Source organism: Bombus terrestris, chromosome 11, assembly GCF_910591885.1.
Source record: "Bombus terrestris chromosome 11, iyBomTerr1.2, whole genome shotgun sequence".
Lineage (NCBI taxonomy): Eukaryota > Metazoa > Arthropoda > Insecta > Hymenoptera > Apidae > Bombus > Bombus terrestris.
This window is the reverse complement of record NC_063279.1, coordinates 2,137,102-2,153,669: the sequence shown is the minus strand read 5'-3', so window position 1 is coordinate 2,153,669 and position 16,568 is coordinate 2,137,102. Positions and strand designations below refer to the sequence as shown.

Below are 16,568 nucleotides of genomic sequence, written 5' to 3'. Positions count from 1 at the left end.
ACTCAATTGATTTCTTCTCCGTTATAATCGTAATAACTTCGATATGCTAATTGTAAAAAGACCGACGCAGAGAAATCGAGAAAAATCGCGCATTTTATTTTCATTTATCATATTTTCTTTTCCATATATATTCGTCCTTTTTTCGCGATTCATTTTTATCTACCAACTAACCAGTCGAGCAACCACTTACAATCAATCCGTCGATTAATCAATCGCTCAGTTGTCGGTCAGTCAATCGATGAATGAGCTATACAGCGAACCAATCAGTTAAATAACCAGTTAGTCATCCAGTTAGACAGCTTGTATTCTGTCTTCTACCAACCTTGTATCATCGGCTTCTTTCTATTCTATTCTACTCTCGTGTAATCAATTTCAAACTTAAATGAAATACTCTGGTGAAATATGAGGCTCATTTCCGTCTCCCCACCTTCTCTTCTTTCCTCGCACAACTTTTTCCATTTACTCAATTTTTTTTTGTTTCGTTTCACTCGTGGATCACCTCGTTCAATTTTTCTTTTTTTACCGCAATTGAAACCACTACTGCTTGTTATTTTTTCAGATTTATTATTTTCAGACATCGTCTACTAAATTTTTGATAAAAAGTAATAAAAAAGGGAGACACGGTTCTGTGGTACAGAGCTTCTAGCGTTAAGCGATGTGTAAGCAATCGCGGAAGAATCATACGTAAAGACAAAGTGCGAATAATGGAATATTCGACTTAAGTAAGTCGATTAATCTATTTTCTTTTTATCGACAGTAATCATAAATATAAAAAAAAACTCGTATTTAGTAATTAGCATAACGAAGAATATCGCACTGTATATGGTTTATAAATTGTATAATCACACGCACATACACACACATACCACACACACACAAACTATCTGACTAGCATCCATTCATTCGTTTTCTTATTGTTCTTATCTACTCCACCTTCTCACCATTCTATCATTGACTTTTGTTTTGAGCTTTCAAAAGAAAAAAAGCTAAAAATACTTCAATGCGAAATTAAATTTCAGGAGGATGCGAGCAAGTAACAAAGCTTCTTTTTCTTTGGAACAAAACAATGAGACGTCGCGACTCAACTATGAGTTCAAAATAAATGACATGAATTCATATGAATACGATTTAAGGGTTTAAGGAACCTTTTTTAATTGTATCCACCAAAACCTTAAACGTTTAATTAATCCATTTCATCCTGCTCATCGTCTTCAGAGATACATTAAAAAGCAATCTATAAACATAGATGTCTTTCCATGTGTTTTCTTCGTAACAAATCTCGCCATCCTCGTGACAATCAGGGATTAAAATATGAAGAAACGCAACTTCGATGATTTCTGATAATGTTTCGATTATAAACTGATTTTTAAACAACTTTGGTGTGAATTTGTTTTTATTTACTTCTTTGTTGTATGAAAGAAGACCATTGATCATACAATAATCTGCTATTGAATCAATCAATTAATGTAAAATTTAATACGAGATACAGCTATCTCGGTTACACTTCCATTAGCAGCATATTTTGGTTTATTCTTGCTCTTATTTTTCTGCCCCATACCTATGAAAATAAATTGTATTTCTTTATACGGGAAACGACTTATATAAATATATACAATATATATGGCAATATCTAACCAAGCATAATCAGAAAGAAACGAAAACAAAAACAAAAGGATAAACAAAAAGAGAGAGGGAGAGTAAATCAGCAAACGAAATAGGGATAGAAAAACACATTTTTACTTACTTATCGATTTTAATACGTTTCTTTTGTATAGTATGGTAAACAGAGTGAGCTAAAGAAATCTTTAATATCGTCATCTGTCCAATCAGTGAGTGGAAAATGTACTTGCACAGACTTAGAACTGTCGTCGTTTAATCGAGCAAGATCATCGTACATTACTCTTTTATTGTTATTCAACCGTTTTCCAACCAATAACACTTGTAATTCTGGTTTTAACACAGCGAAATTGTTTATCGTGTCAGTGGCATCGCTTTCCAAATGTTCTAACTTACATAGCTCGATATTATATCTATCAAATCAGTCAAATTAGTTATGTTCGTGTTAGCTTAAATCTATTTTAGAAAATTGATTGTAACATTCTACGTGCAATCCAATATGATTTTTGTTTGTAACAGTTTTGACATGTATCGATATCGTACCTACCTGTTCTTAAGTTCGTGAAAGAATTCGTCAGTGCCCGACTTTAATATATCAGATTTAAAACAAATTGCACGCAGTTTGAGCTTCGAACAATGTTGCAGTTTGTTACTGGCGATTCGAGCAAGATGTATCATAAGGACTGACTCTTCGCTACCATCCAAATATATCCAAACATTTTCAGGTTTCTTATAATAATTTCTACAAGGAAAGAAAGAGAAAGAAAGCAAAGAAAAATTCGATAACACCTTATAATCGATACAAATAATCGATACTTTTTCCAGTTGTAGATGCATTACACGAATGTCTTGAAGGAACGCTCATAAAATGATCGACGTTGGGACTTTTCAATCCATGCTTCGTACTTTGATAGACAATCCACATGTGGCATACGATCATAATGTACTAATACATTTCTCGGAATACGATTACAAAACATTGTTTTTGCTGTTTCAGTATCTTTTTCGTTTTCACTTTCTATGGTCACACGCGCTTTATAATACCTACGAAGCGATTTCAATTATCTACCAACTTCTTTATCATTTTTTTGTATTGTAGTCGATTTTATTACCTATTCCATTCCGGATACGAGCCGAAGGTAACAGTTGGACATTCTTGTGCAACTGCATATAAAACATCTGCGAATGATTCCTCTTTTGCATTTATATAAACTTCGGTTGCTGCAAAACTTTTGTAGCTAGCAAAACATTCCTACAAAAACAAAATCTTTTCTATTCTCAAACAGTTATTCGAACGATTTGTGCATATTATACCTTGCAAAATGCCTGAAATGATGTTTCAAAAAACATGGGTGAGCCAGGGAAGATGTAAACATTTTCCACCATTATACACGGATAAGTCAGCTTTTTACCTGTGACTTGGTCTATCCCAAATTTAAGTACAGATTTAGTGGGTATCTTAAATTAAGAACCTAGTTTACATCGATCGTCAAACACATATCAACATACTATCATTTAATTTACACCATTCATTTGGATCATTACTTACATATGCCATTTTATAAGCCGGTGAAGGAAAAGTTCCACAACTGAAGCAATCTTTTATAATTTTCACTAGTGTTGGGTGATAGTGCAATGAATCGTTAAAGGCCAATGCTAAAGCTGTAAAATATAATTTCATTATAATGAACACTTACTATGTACTCTTATTAATTTTCAGACTATATTTTACCTTCATATGTAACATCATCGTGAGTTGGTCCTATACCACCGGATGTAAAAACATAGTTGAACATTTTAGAAAAGTATTTTATCTCTTTGGAAATATCTTCAAGATTATCTCGTACGACCGCAGTCTAGGAATAGATAATTAAAATAAAAAATAGTATTAATAGAAAACAACAATACTTGACAGATAAACTGTAGACATCATGGATCAAGTTATACCTACTTTCTGAACCTTGACTCCATGATTATAAAGCAGCTTACACGCATAAAAACAATTAGTATCTTTTACTTGCGCTTTTAAAATTTCATCTCCGATTACTAAGTAAAATAAAAATTTAACAGTAAGAAAAACAGTATATCCAAATATATGATATTAGTAAAGTGTATACGCAATATTACCGATTATTCCAGCAGTAGGATGCTTTCCATTACTTTTCAACCGAATTATGTTTGTTCGATAACATTTCAATAAAATTTTCACTACCTTGTATCGATGTAAATTTATCATAACGCTTTAATCTCACTATTAACAATTATTTGTGTGTTATCTATATACTATACTGCTAGAGGATGCTACGCAGCGCCTTTAAACTTAAGTACTTCTACCTGTGTACATATGTATATACATATCTTTATAAGAGAATTTACGACTATATTTTTACTCTTTGATATATTTATATATTAAAAATACACATGTCATTATACAAAGTCATTTGAGCTTTCTAATTATATTGTACTAATTATAATCTTCTTTTTATGTTACCACTTTTATTAAATTTAAAGACCGTTCAGTGATTTTATGCTATACTAGGGGTTTCTTTTCTTGTCCTATCATCGTATTAATTTCAATTAAAATAGGATGAAAGAAACTGAATCGTAAACAATCGTGCAACTTCGTTTTTCTTAACATTCTTACATAAAATTACACAATATACTATTCTTAACATTTAATAATTATTGTTTTTCTTTATATTTTCTCCAACTTCTCACTAAAATGGCAAGTACAAAGTTACGAGAAGCAGCTTTAAAATCGCCGAAACAGCTGTACAAATTTTTGCTGCGAGAATGTGAAAAATTACCAAAAGAAGCAGAAGGATTTTATAGACATTCGATTAAGCAGGTAAATTGTATAACGATTTTCATATTAACAAATACATTTGGAGTTCAAATTCACTACTTTCAGTAAAAATAATAAACAATAAAACGTTTAGGTTATGCGGTAAAATATGTAATATTCACATAACGAACATGTGATTAACTTGATTTTCAAGTACATTTAATTATTTAATAATCATTGGTTTTGTACTCCAATGCTTGCAGAGTTTTAAACAGCACTTAATCGAACCAGATGAGGAGCGTGTTCAGCAAATTATGAAAAAGGCAGTACAAGATGCAGAATGGATTGTTAAAAAGGTAAATCAATATAAATAATATTATTAATATATATTTCGTGAATGCTTACCATCTTCTTCCTTTTTTTCTGTTTTTTATATATTCTAATTATCTGTGTTTTAATATGATTTTTAGTACACAAAACCGAAAGGAACAAGTAAACAAACAGACTAACAAGTATATAAAGATAATATTCACATCGTAGATGCATTCTATAAGTTATCCTCTAAAGGAAGGATTTGCAATTGTATCATGTAAAATATGGATTTCAAAACCATAATACGTGATCAAAGTGGAATTAATGTGTCACAATTTTTCAAAGCCATTAGTATATGGCGTCGTAATCCTCAAACTGTAAACCGTAGAATTCTTGCTTCAATTGAAATACTGGATATCGAAACTAGCTGCAATATCTTCCAAATTTTTCAGCGTATTAATGCTTTGGATATTTCAACTTTAAGTACAGATCATCAAAAAGACAACATTGATAACATAAAATTACTAGAAGTACTACACATTTCTGATCAGGTGGCTACTACAGCCGAAAGGAAAATTCACTTATATGTGGCAAAGCAATTGCCACGTATGCCACACATATTTTCCACTGGTATTGAATTTTTTTTATTCAATAATGAAGAGAGTTGCATAATAAATGTCCACAAGCCCTTTCTCTCGCATAAACAATCTCTTGGTGCTAAAATAGCATTTATGTTACAACAAGGAACAGATGGTTATACATCCCTTAGTGTCTATGGAGACAATAACATTATATCCGATTTCAGCATTGAATGGTTAAAGCAGAAACTTTTCCCATGTATCCTGAAATGGGCAAGAAGCAACGACTCAGAAAGAACATCGATCCCATTGACTTCATTGAATCTCGTGTCAGCTGAAAAATATGCAAAATTGTATTGTAAGTTGAAAGAGAAATATGGTACGAAATTGATAAAGAACTGGCCTGAAAGTACAGATCCAACGAAATTTGTTTATGAGGATATTGCAATCGCTGCCTATTTACTGTTATTGTGGGAGAAAGAGAGATTTGAAAAGAAAACTAATAATTTACAGTCATTTCTCGATTTGGGATGCGGTAATGGTTTACTCGTGTACATCCTGTTTAACGAAGGTCACCGCGGATTAGGGATTGATTTGCGAAGGAGGAAAATATGGGATTTATACCCACCTGAAACTCCATTGCAAGTATGTATAAGTATTATTTATAGAAATTTTGTAATTCAGATATTAATAGCAACTTATTTTATCTTATGTACATACATATATACGTGATTACGTATCTTCGATCTTACGATCGATTGATTAAATTTATTGAAACGTTTTGTACAGGTTTCTACTATTGTTCCATCGTCTACGACTGTATATCCGGAAGTAGATTGGATCATAGGAAACCATTCAGACGAGTTAACACCATGGATTCCGATAATTGCTGCACGTAGCTCTAACAACTGTCGTTTCTTTTTATTACCCTGTTGTCCATATGAACTTAATGGCGCAAAGTATCAAAGGTACTGCGCCTCGAAAAGTCAATATTCGGAGTACATTGATTATGTGAGAAGTATATGCGTCCAATGTGGTTTTACAACATATCTTGATAAATTAAGAATTCCCTCTACGAAACGAATATGCCTGATTGGGTGGGAAAGGACGCCCGAAGAGGTTAAAGAACTTGAAGATCGTATTCAACAAATGCTAAGTACAAAGACAACTTTGACTTTGCAAAAATACGAATTGAGTGATAAAACAGTCGATAGTGAAATAGTTGAAGAATGGACTTGTGACTTTAAGCCAAGAGAGAAAGTGGAAAAAGTACGAAATTGTACACAATTAGACAAAACGTTAATTGCAAATATTGTTGATATCGTATCGAATCAATTACTTCATGAAGGTCGCATTATGACTATCGAAGGGACGCCCAAAAAACTTTGGAACGCTGGTAGATGCCTTGAATTACGTGAAATCGCTGAATCAATTCCTAAAGAAGCTATGATACATTTGCGAAAAGAATGCGGAGGTCTTCAAACTTTACTGAAAAATCATAGCTATATATTTCGTGTTACTCAAGGAAGGGTAGAATTTAGAATACCTGGAACAGAAGGAAGAATTAATGAAAAATCAAAAAAAAATAAGTTACCATTGCTACGAACGAAGACTAAACCCTGTTGGTTTTATGAAAATCATCCGAATGGTTGTCCTGTAACTGAAACAAAATGTAATTACAAACATTAATATGATACCTTGATCAAACAGTTGTGTTTTAACATTAAAACGACATTACACATTAAAAATTTATTTTTGCTTTCATATAAATCGGCGAACGTTTTATACATTGGATGCGACGACAGATTATATTTATTTGCGAGATAGTATCGAGTAATTATTTAACATATTAAATAGTAACGTAAATAAGAAGAATGTCGGAATATTATTGTCTCTATCATTTAATCAATATTTTATCGCAGTTAACAATTTTTGTCGAAGGCATAAAATTTAATTAAAAAGTAAAATGATAGTTTTTGTACCAGATGCATATTACTATTTAAGCAGCTCTACAAACGATATGTTGTCTAAATTTAGACTCTTAGCTTCGATCGTGTTTTCCTGAAGAGATGTTTTGGGTAAGAAGGATTGACGGCTACGTTTCCATTTCCTGATGTCAACAGTATCCAGTTGATGTACGCGTTTAACATGTGTTCGAAGATTGCCTTTTTGCGTAAAAGAATATTCACAGTATGAACAAGCGTAGGGTCGATCGCCAGTATGGTGTTTTTGATGCATCTGTAGAGTTGACTTTTGGGCAAATGATTTCGTACATAGATCACACTTGTATGGCCGTTCACCCGTATGAATTCGTTTATGTCTTTCGACTTGATACGGTTTTGTAAATATTTTCCCACAAATGTCGCATTCCTTTTTCGATGGATTCCCTTTAATCGTCGGTTTATTGGCTACTACTGGTAACGTTTCTTCTGTAATCACCTTTGAAAATGGTTCTAGCTGTCGTTCCAATGAAGGTGTCACGGTTGATATCGCTAAAAGACAATTATTTGCTGGCGTTTTTAACATTTGTTCTATATGAATTTCATCCTTGGCATGTTGTTCATTAGTATCAGATACGACGTTGGGTGTTGTTAGTGCACACCCAGTATCGGGAACCCCAGCCGGTCGATGCTGCGAATTGTTAGCTGGTGATGCAGATGATTGTGACAACAACGATTCTTCGGTTTGTATAGTAACAAGACCATTTGTCAGAAGAAAGTGTAAATTCGTAACTAACTGATTGTTTTCGTTTATGGACACTATCGTTTGATTGTTGTTCGATACGATACCTTCTGTGTCGAAATTAATTTGATCAGATAAACAGGAAGCAGCTGTTTCAATACTATATGCCTCTAAATGGGACGTTAATCCTGCAACTGCCTGTGATAGTTGCTGTTCTTGTGCTATTTGCTGTTTTGGCTCGAAATTATTCATTTTCTCTTCTTTTCCGTCACATTTCTCAAGATCAGTCGCTACTTCAGCTATGACTGCAACCTTCAAATGTTTTTGTTTTCTCTTTGGATTATCTTTGTGTTCGCGTGCATGTTTCAATAAGTGTACTTTCCTATGGCCGGATGTTCGAAATCTCGAATCGCATATAGGACATCTAAATGGTTTCGAACCTTCAGAAACATTGATCAAAATTTATTAAACAATTTACAAAAATATACGAAAGAAATAATCGATACTACTTATTTATGTATAACATATTATTATTATAACATATATTATTATTATACAGAATGAAAACTTGAATAGTAATTATTCAACTTACCGGTATGTAAACGCATGTGAACTTTCAAGCTACCTTTAGTCGCAAATAAACTATTGCACACATGGCAACGAAATGTCTTTTTTCCCGTATGAACTTTTGTATGAGAATCCAAAGTACATTTTACGGCAAAACTTTTACTGCAATAATCGCACTTGTATGGTCGTTCTCCTGTGTGTGTGCGTACATGTCTTATAAGATCGCTTGGTTTGCGAAAAGTTTTCGGACAATATTTACATTTGTTTGTATACTCTTTTCGTTCCTTCTTTTCCAACAATATCTATAGTGCGTATAAAAAATTCAGTTAATAATCCTTTGTCAGCGTTCCGTTTTGCTACAATGTAGCAACAACAACTAATAAGAAACTTACTTCTACTTGATCCATTACTTCTTTTTCAGCTACTGTATCCAACAGAACTTTCTCAGAAACGGCAGAATCGGGCTCTATTATAATATTATGTAATGGTGAATGATCATTTGCAATCCGTGGTTGATGCACTTCCGATAAAAACGTCGAATTATCTGAATTATCATTTATCCCTGAAGCATTCCATATTGAAGTTTCATGAATTTTACTATGTGATAGCAATTGGATTCTATTGTTAAACTGCTTCTCACACGATAAACATTTAAATGGTCTACAAGAAAACATAACAAAGTACAATAATCAATTATAATTCATGTCAATGTAATATTTTTTTTCGACACTCACTGCTTGACGGCATGAATCTTCGAATGTCTATTTAATCCACCATTTGTGTAAAATTTAGAAGAGCACTCCGTGCACTGATATTCCTTCGTTCCGCGATGGCTTGTCAAATGTTCCTTACGCCAAAAAAATTCCTTCATTAAACTTTGACAACGTCAACAATTAAATGTGGCGGAGAACACACACGGACCGAATTAGCAGAAAATAACGACTAGAAGAAGAAAGAAAACATCTATTATTTATTTTAAGATATTTACCTTTAAACCAACTGTCGTGAATCCTTGCTGGCTACACATATGACACTGTAATAGTGATTGTCCACGGGATATTTTGCCCGTAGCGGTTTTAACGATTTCTGGAACATCGGATGACAAAGCGTGCATATTTGATTGAATCTTGAAATCTTGTGATGTTCCCCGAAAGTCTTCTCTACGCAAATTGAATATTTGTTTTCACTGTAATTGTTTCTGATTTGTTCGCGATAAATACATATATTAGAACAGCATATGTGTAGAGAGGGTAGAAAACTGAGAAAAGAAACTAACAAAAACTTACGTAAAGAATATCGGGTTTATTATACATTGTTTGTGAATACTGTTCTTCTGGGTTTCTTCTACAGTAAATTCATTTGTTATATTCTCTTTTTTGGAGAAGTTTGGCTGGGAAACAAATACAACCGCTTGCACACCAGACTTTTCTGATTGTTCAACATTTATGTTATCTGGTGTTGTAACACAAACAGAAAGACGATGTTCATCTTTTACATTCCTAGGTAGTATACTCGCCATACTAGTTGAATTTCTTGTATCTAGTCCAATGTCAATTTCAGTATCCGACTAACAGATAAGATCTTTATTGGTTTCACATTCTCTGTAACGAAGACAATTTATAGAAAAAGAAATCTTTATCTTACTTGCAAAGTAATATGGTCCATCTCAAATGAATCTAATTGCGTCGAAAATACATGTTCTCCAGCTGATTCTACGTTACTATTACAGTTACTGTTATTGTTATTTTCATATATAACATTCAATACAGGTTGCTGTTGTTCTTTCATATGACTAAAATCACTCGTGTTTGTACTACTCGAATGTCTCGAGTGATTACCTCCCAAGTTAAGATTCATCCCGATATTAAAAAACTGCTGATTCAAAGTTTCTTCTATTTCTCGTATACTTTCCTATCGAAACAAAACAGATTTAATGCCGAAGAGTAATTAGAACGAACTCCTTTTACTTTATTTACTGACAACTTGGCACTATGATATACAATACCGGTGTAAGTGTCTGATCGCCAGAGTAAACGGGCAACGTGACTGAACCGGCTTCATCAGCTTGTAATATTGGTGAATTTTCAAGATTTGTTACAGCTATTCCTGCTACATTTTCTAAGAACAAAAGAAGAGAAACGTGCATACAAGATCATCAAGCTTATATAAAATAAAAAAATATGATTTCCTGATACGTATAATACACATACGAATTTGAAACATACGATTAATAAACGTTGTAGTATCGCAATTTGTTGCTAAAACTGGTCTTATTTTTTCCTTTCCTTCAGTTATATTTTGAAACTCGGGAAAAGCTTGTGAAAGCTCTGATCCGAGCTGTGATTGAAATGACAATTCGACCGATCCAAGACGAGAAAGTGCAAGATTATCTGAAAACGTAGAAGAGGAAGTTGTGACGGTGGTAGGGGTGGTACTGGTAGTGGCAGTGGTAGTGACGGAAATGTTGCTGGTAATAGTGGAATTAATCGTAGTGATAGAGACAGAAGAGGAGGAAGACGATTCAAGAGCCGCTTCTTGTTTAGAACTTTCCTTCATATTTGACTTGTCTGAAGCTTGTTCTTGTATTCTGATTTTCTGTTGTTCCAATTGCTACGAATTCAGAGAAAAACATAATGTTTCATCGTTAATGACGAATCTAATTTTTTTCTTTTCTTCTGTAATAGATACTATACCCGTTGTGCTAATTCATGCTTATGTATTTTCATGTGTTTCCGACAATTGACGTAAGTTTTGAAAGTCTTGTGACAATAAGGACACATGAACGGTCTTTTATTACTGTGAGTAACCAAGTGTCTTTTCATACTGCTTTGTGTAGAAAATTTCGCATTACAAAGAGAACAACCGTATGGTCTCGAATCTTCGTGAGTATGCAAATGCGATTTTAGAACACTATTCGATGTAAATCTCCTGAAACGATTTAAAATGATTTATTACTTGTTGAATAATACTCTTGTTAACAATTTATGTGCACAAAAAGAAAAGAGAAACAAGGTATAAAAGAAATTTATTAGATGCATATCTTAAAGGAAGAAAGAGGAGAGATAATAAATCGGGAAAAAATATTTGCGTATGTACCTATCGCATTTTGTGCATTTATATGGACGTTCTCCAGTGTGGCGGCGATGATGTTGCTTCAAATGACTGATTTTTCTAAATGCCGCCTGACAAATCCAACATTTATGGGGTCTGGCCTGATCAGTAGATGTATCATAAGCACGTTTTTCCTTTCCCGAAGATACCACGGAAATTTTATTTCCTGTATCACTAATTACCAACGGTTCTTGCAAGATAACTTGAGGTACTAAACTTTCTGCTTCCGGTGATAATTTTAATTTACCCTTTATTTGATTTTTCGATTGATCAGTAGGATAAATGTCAGCATCAATTACTGTATATGTGTCGGGATCCTTATCATTGTCAGTGGTTTTATTTGAACAATTTTCGGACTTTGCATGCAATCTATTATAAAAGGCTTATTTGCAAGTCATCCGATTCTATTATAAGAGAAAATGTAACAATCACTTACCTAGTATGTGCAATTAAACTACTATGGCACACGAATGCTTTCTCGCAGGAACCACAAGCGTAACGTTTAACACTTGAATGCGTACGTTCGTGTGCTATCATAGTAGATTTCAAAGCGAACGAACGATAACAGTGGGTGCACTAAAGATACAAATAATTATATATGTCAAAAAAAAAGATCTAAGATAAAGTAAGTAAGAAAAGATTTCCTCGAGATATGTAAAAAATGTTTTAATGTGTACATATAAGTACCTTGAAAGGCTTTTCTTGAGTATGAACACGCAAATGACGTATCAAATCTGACGGTTTTTTGAATTCTTTGTGACAAAATGTACACGCGTACCATCTCACGTTTCCTACGCATCGTTGTTTTATTGTCAAATATTTTCTAAAGGAATAGCAAGAAGGAAAAACGATTTATATCAACTATTTGCTTTTTACAATACACTTGCTTTTAACAATAAACTTGCTTTTAGGTACATATAAAACGGATTACCTCGTATCACCATCAGGCGCTCGATCCAATAATGTTACAAAATTAACACGAGCTCCAAATTTCTTTATCTCTGATATATCGTCAATAAACAAAACATAGTTAGTTACTAAAAATGATTATGCCATAATCTTGTAGTTTATCGAGTGTAATGCGTACCTTCAGAGGCAATTTTATTTTTACTAGGAAGACCACTGTTTTTCAATGCTTGTTGTAAAATATCCTTTTTCGTTACGTTTTCCGATAATAAACGCGGTTCGAAATTTGACGATTCTGTAGTTTGATGAATGTCGGATTCTAAAGATGCCAGTTGTGTTATAACGCTATCAACTGTTGCACGTATATCAGACTCCACGGTATTACTCGAATGAGTATTGTCATTAATGCTATTCTCCTAAAAATGTCATTGCACATCGATCTAATGATTTCAATGCATTGTAGCATTAATAACAAATGAACTGAGAGACATGTCAAGTAATAATTTTGCTCATAAATTACCTCGTTTACATCGGTATGCATACGTTTCATGTGACCATTCAAACTTCCGAGTTTTTTAAACACGCATGAACAATAATTACATCCATATATAGGTTCTCCCTCTGGGACATTGTGAACTCTCATTATATGAGCGTTCAAATTACCTAGAATTATTCATATTTACATATAAATAGTAGTAGGAATGACTCAAAGAATAAATAAATAGCAATAAATTCAATCGTAAACAGTTATTGTAAAAAATTACCTTTCTGACTAAACTTAGCGTTGCAAAACTCACAAGCATGAGGTCGAATACCATTGTGTTGCCACGTATGAATTTGCAGCGAACTCTTTTGCGTGAATGCACGACCGCAGTCTGTACACTTTGAAATTAAACAAAATTTAGATCATTTATCATCCAAAAAATACAATTACACGAACTGAAAATTAGGTTACTTTGAAAGGTTTTTCACCAGTATGCACTCTAATATGTCGCATCAATTGACTTGGCTTTTGAAAAGACTTCAAACATATGGTACACTTATACATTGTTTTGTGTTTTGTCCCTCTTTTCGTTTGTTTTACTACTTTTGTCTGCAACTAAAGATGAAATAGTGGTACATATTATATCAACCTCGCCAGAATCCTCTGGGAATCGTCACTTGGAATACATTTGACACTGGTAGCATCTTACCCTATAGTGCTCACGAATATGAAGTCTATATAAGGCGGGTTGACTGAACTGTTTATTACATAATTTACATTTTCGCACTTCTTCAATCGTCCACTTTTCCCCATGTAGCTTTAAATGTGCATCTAATTGAGTCTATAATGTTCAAGATTAAAGTATATCATCAATAATTTTTAATTTGCTATTGATTTTCGAAAGAATAACTATTTTCATTTTTATTTTCTTATCTTAATTAAGACAAGGTTATACTGTGAATAAATCAATTAGCAATTGAAATGTTTATTAATATTAATATCGACCTTTGTCGAGAAAGCATCTTCGCATTCTGTACAGAATAAGTTTTCTTCTTTTTCATGTAACAACATATGAGACTTTAAGCTAGCCATTCTTGCAAATTTTTTCCCACATTCTGGACATTTCGGTTCACCTGTATTATGCGTTGCCATGTGAAGTGTAAAATTTGTCTGCAACATTAATATAAAATAACAAATAACAAAATTTCTATCTAGAGCATACATTCCATTATATAATATGTTAATGTTGAAAGTATCAGATGAAACATTGAACGAAGAGGAATAGAATTATTACTACCGGCACGTTGAACGATGCAGAACATTTTGGACATCGATGTGGTTTTTCTTCTGCATGATTTTCCATATGTTTCCGATATAATGTTTGTTTACCAAATTCTTGGTGGCAAATATCGCATGTTAAACTATCTGTATCCTAGTGCAAAAAAAATTTGTTCTCTGTTACCTTTATACCATATAATAATTAAAAGAACAAATACATCACATGTAATGGATTATTAATTTCACATATAATTTATTTGTAATCGCATATGGGAAAATAAAATGTAAGCAATTTCAAAATTACTTGAATTACTTGCAAAGAAATTGCTTTGTTTTTCTTGGGCCTTCCAGGGCTATTTTTTTTCACAGATGTATTAATTGGCTTCTGTTTACAAATTTTTCCATCATTTTCACTAGCAATTGAATCATTCGAAGAAAGAGACTGATATTCTTGTGTAACTGTTTCCTTGCATGTTAATTCTCTGCATGATGGTAACTTTATTTGATCAATGCTATTAGGCTCAGTCTCAAAATTTTGTGTTGATTGCTGAAGTTCTGACTCATTGACAATATTTTCAACGCTTATTTGAAAAACAGGCTGAAATAGCAAACAATTGAAAAATAAAAGCTTTTTCTGTAAGATAAATAACGAAGCATAAGATAACAATGTACCGAATGTAATATTAGATTTCCATTAAAATTTTTTACATCTACTAGTGGTGATGCTGCTTCACTTTGTCCAACAAGCATAACTGGAGTTGCAACAATTTCCAACATACCGTCTTTATGTTCTGCAAAGTTTACAATGAATTGCTATAAGTGTTTGTTGCGAACATTTCCAATTTTATTGTCACAAAGTCTTACCAGTTACTGCTAGAAGCGTTCGACCATCTTCAGTAGCAACGAGATTTATAGGTATTGTATCGACATGTGAAGGAGATTCTGTAACTACACTGTGTCGCGTCAACATTTTGTCTTTATTTCAAAATGATATACAACTCGTAAAGAAAATAATTCTTTAGATACAATCGCGCATAATGAGGAAAACGGTGATGACAATTCTGAACCACTAAGCACATTCACAAAGATTTTTCATTGTATTAGATACTCTACGATAGTTTTGGTATAGTTCAAATGTTCGAATTTCTTTTGAAAAATGCATAACTTAATTTTCCTAGTGGACTTAATCAACTTAACCTATACTTTTACGATATGAAAGGTTAACTTGAATGATAGGTATCATTAACCATTGACTAAACATAAGATAGACCTGACATTATATGGAACTTTGTATCTCATGTTCTGAAATACCGACCTCAAAAAAATCCGAGTATATAAGATAGGTATAAAAGGGAAATGGGAAGAAGTCTCCTGGAAGAACTGTATACCTGATTGGTTTTTTTTACAGACTCTACACAGTCATAAAGTTAAGCACGTGTATTGGCCGAACGTGTCACACAACAAATAAAACAATGTATCAACGCGTGTAACGGTAGCGATAGAGAACAGTACAGTATCTCTTACACCTCCTTCGTCCCTATGTTGTCTCGTGAAATCTTTTTACAGTTCCGCATTTTTACTTCCACGTCCATTATAGTGGCTTCTTTAATCATGTGTCTTGAAAATGATAAGAGGATCATGTTACCTTCATACATATTAAATTACATATTAGATCTATTCTCTATTTTGTCTATGGTCGTACATTTCACGATGATTACTTATCATACATAGATCTCGTTAATAAAAACGTGTCTCGTGAAAAATGAACATGGAAGACGATAAATTTCTTGTTTTTGTAAATCAGGCAGAGATGAGTACCGTTTTTCTTTAGACATATCTATAGAATCCAATACTATGGAGCAAAATCATAAAAATGTGATAATAATACGTAAATAATACGCACTCTGGCGTTTTTAAAAGTTTGATGTTCATTTACAATCATTCAAAACCACAAATACAGGACACTTTCATTTCGGATACCTTCCTTTATCCTCTAAACCTAATTTGAAACTTTTAACATTTCTAAATTTTGCGAAACTGTACTTTACTTTTGCCCAAAATTGTATGTTTTTATTTTATACAGAAGTTCGTGTCTTTTGAAAATTGACGATAATAAAGTAATTCTGCTTCAAGATTTGTGTTTAGAGCGAACAACTCTATAAGGATCACCCAGTGGATATTGCAGAATAGAAAATAAATATCTTTTTGTTGAACAGTGTTATAGGCGGTATCTTTATCAATTATCGGT

At 32.9% G+C, this 16,568-nt stretch overlaps 3 protein-coding genes across 6 annotated transcripts; 1 reads left to right on the top strand and 2 right to left on the bottom strand.

Moving 5' to 3' along the window:
- Positions 1 to 1,375: 1,375 nt before the first annotated feature.
- Positions 1,376 to 3,999, bottom strand: LOC100645645 (FAD synthase). Its single transcript, XM_003398634.4, has 10 exons — positions 3,745 to 3,999; positions 3,569 to 3,663; positions 3,350 to 3,473; positions 3,167 to 3,279; positions 2,932 to 3,075; positions 2,730 to 2,869; positions 2,458 to 2,661; positions 2,165 to 2,359; positions 1,745 to 2,030; positions 1,376 to 1,558 (listed from the first exon to the last, which is right to left on the bottom strand). Exons 1-9 carry the CDS (start codon positions 3,851 to 3,853, stop codon positions 1,754 to 1,756), a joined length of 1,401 nt encoding a protein of 466 aa, XP_003398682.2. The 5' UTR covers positions 3,854 to 3,999; the 3' UTR covers positions 1,376 to 1,558; positions 1,745 to 1,753.
- A 187-nt stretch (positions 4,000 to 4,186) lies between these two features.
- LOC100645882 (probable tRNA (uracil-O(2)-)-methyltransferase) lies at positions 4,187 to 6,999 on the top strand. Of its 2 annotated transcripts, XM_048410123.1 has the most exons (4): positions 4,187 to 4,465; positions 4,666 to 4,758; positions 5,520 to 5,937; positions 6,082 to 6,999. In XM_048410123.1, the coding sequence occupies exons 2-4, from the start codon at positions 4,736 to 4,738 to the stop codon at positions 6,979 to 6,981; spliced, it is 1,341 nt and encodes a 446-aa protein (XP_048266080.1). In that variant the 5' UTR covers positions 4,187 to 4,465; positions 4,666 to 4,735; the 3' UTR covers positions 6,982 to 6,999. The 2 variants fall into 2 exon arrangements, with proteins under 2 accessions (XP_048266080.1, XP_003398683.1); XM_003398635.4 differs by lacking the exon at positions 4,187 to 4,465 and having other exon boundaries at positions 4,873 to 5,937.
- A 27-nt stretch (positions 7,000 to 7,026) lies between these two features.
- Positions 7,027 to 15,979, bottom strand: LOC100645766 (zinc finger protein 236). Of its 3 annotated transcripts, none has more exons than XM_012313272.3 (24): positions 15,185 to 15,979; positions 14,993 to 15,111; positions 14,625 to 14,918; positions 14,340 to 14,474; positions 14,048 to 14,212; positions 13,752 to 13,883; positions 13,514 to 13,657; positions 13,323 to 13,440; positions 13,079 to 13,221; positions 12,740 to 12,974; positions 12,584 to 12,653; positions 12,340 to 12,475; positions 12,089 to 12,228; positions 11,638 to 12,021; positions 11,235 to 11,469; positions 10,767 to 11,151; positions 10,547 to 10,659; positions 10,186 to 10,452; positions 9,828 to 10,108; positions 9,530 to 9,701; positions 9,276 to 9,388; positions 8,934 to 9,201; positions 8,567 to 8,843; positions 7,027 to 8,414 (listed from the first exon to the last, which is right to left on the bottom strand). In XM_012313272.3, exons 1-24 carry the CDS (start codon positions 15,288 to 15,290, stop codon positions 7,288 to 7,290), a joined length of 5,559 nt encoding a protein of 1,852 aa, XP_012168662.2. In that variant the 5' UTR covers positions 15,291 to 15,979; the 3' UTR covers positions 7,027 to 7,287. The 3 variants fall into 3 exon arrangements, with proteins under 3 accessions (XP_012168662.2, XP_012168663.2, XP_048266054.1); XM_012313273.3 differs by having other exon boundaries at positions 14,634 to 14,918; XM_048410097.1 differs by lacking the exons at positions 14,993 to 15,111; positions 15,185 to 15,979 and having other exon boundaries at positions 14,638 to 14,749.
- Positions 15,980 to 16,568: the final 589 nt, after the last annotated feature.

What these genes read in the sequence shown, in the direction of transcription:
- LOC100645645 (XM_003398634.4), bottom strand. Translation starts at nt 3,853, where the DNA reads ATGATAAATTTACATCGATACAAGGTAGTGAAAATTTTATTGAAATGT. An exon ending in ATGGAGTCAAGGTTCAGAAA is followed by an intron (nt 3,474 to 3,568) that starts GTAGGTATAACT and finishes ATCTATTCCTAG; the next exon opens with ACTGCGGTCGTACGAGATAA. An exon ending in TTTCACGAACTTAAGAACAG is followed by an intron (nt 2,031 to 2,164) that starts GTAGGTACGATA and finishes CTGATTTGATAG; the next exon opens with ATATAATATCGAGCTATGTA.
- LOC100645882 (XM_003398635.4), top strand. Translation starts at nt 4,999, where the DNA reads ATGGATTTCAAAACCATAATACGTGATCAAAGTGGAATTAATGTGTCA. An exon ending in CACCTGAAACTCCATTGCAA is followed by an intron (nt 5,938 to 6,081) that starts GTATGTATAAGT and finishes CGTTTTGTACAG; the next exon opens with GTTTCTACTATTGTTCCATC.
- LOC100645766 (XM_012313272.3), bottom strand. Translation starts at nt 15,290, where the DNA reads ATGTTGACGCGACACAGTGTAGTTACAGAATCTCCTTCACATGTCGAT. An exon ending in AAATAAAATTGCCTCTGAAG is followed by an intron (nt 12,654 to 12,739) that starts GTACGCATTACA and finishes ACGATATATCAG; the next exon opens with AGATAAAGAAATTTGGAGCT. An exon ending in TCACATGCGTTTACATACCG is followed by an intron (nt 8,415 to 8,566) that starts GTAAGTTGAATA and finishes ATGTTTCTGAAG; the next exon opens with GTTCGAAACCATTTAGATGT.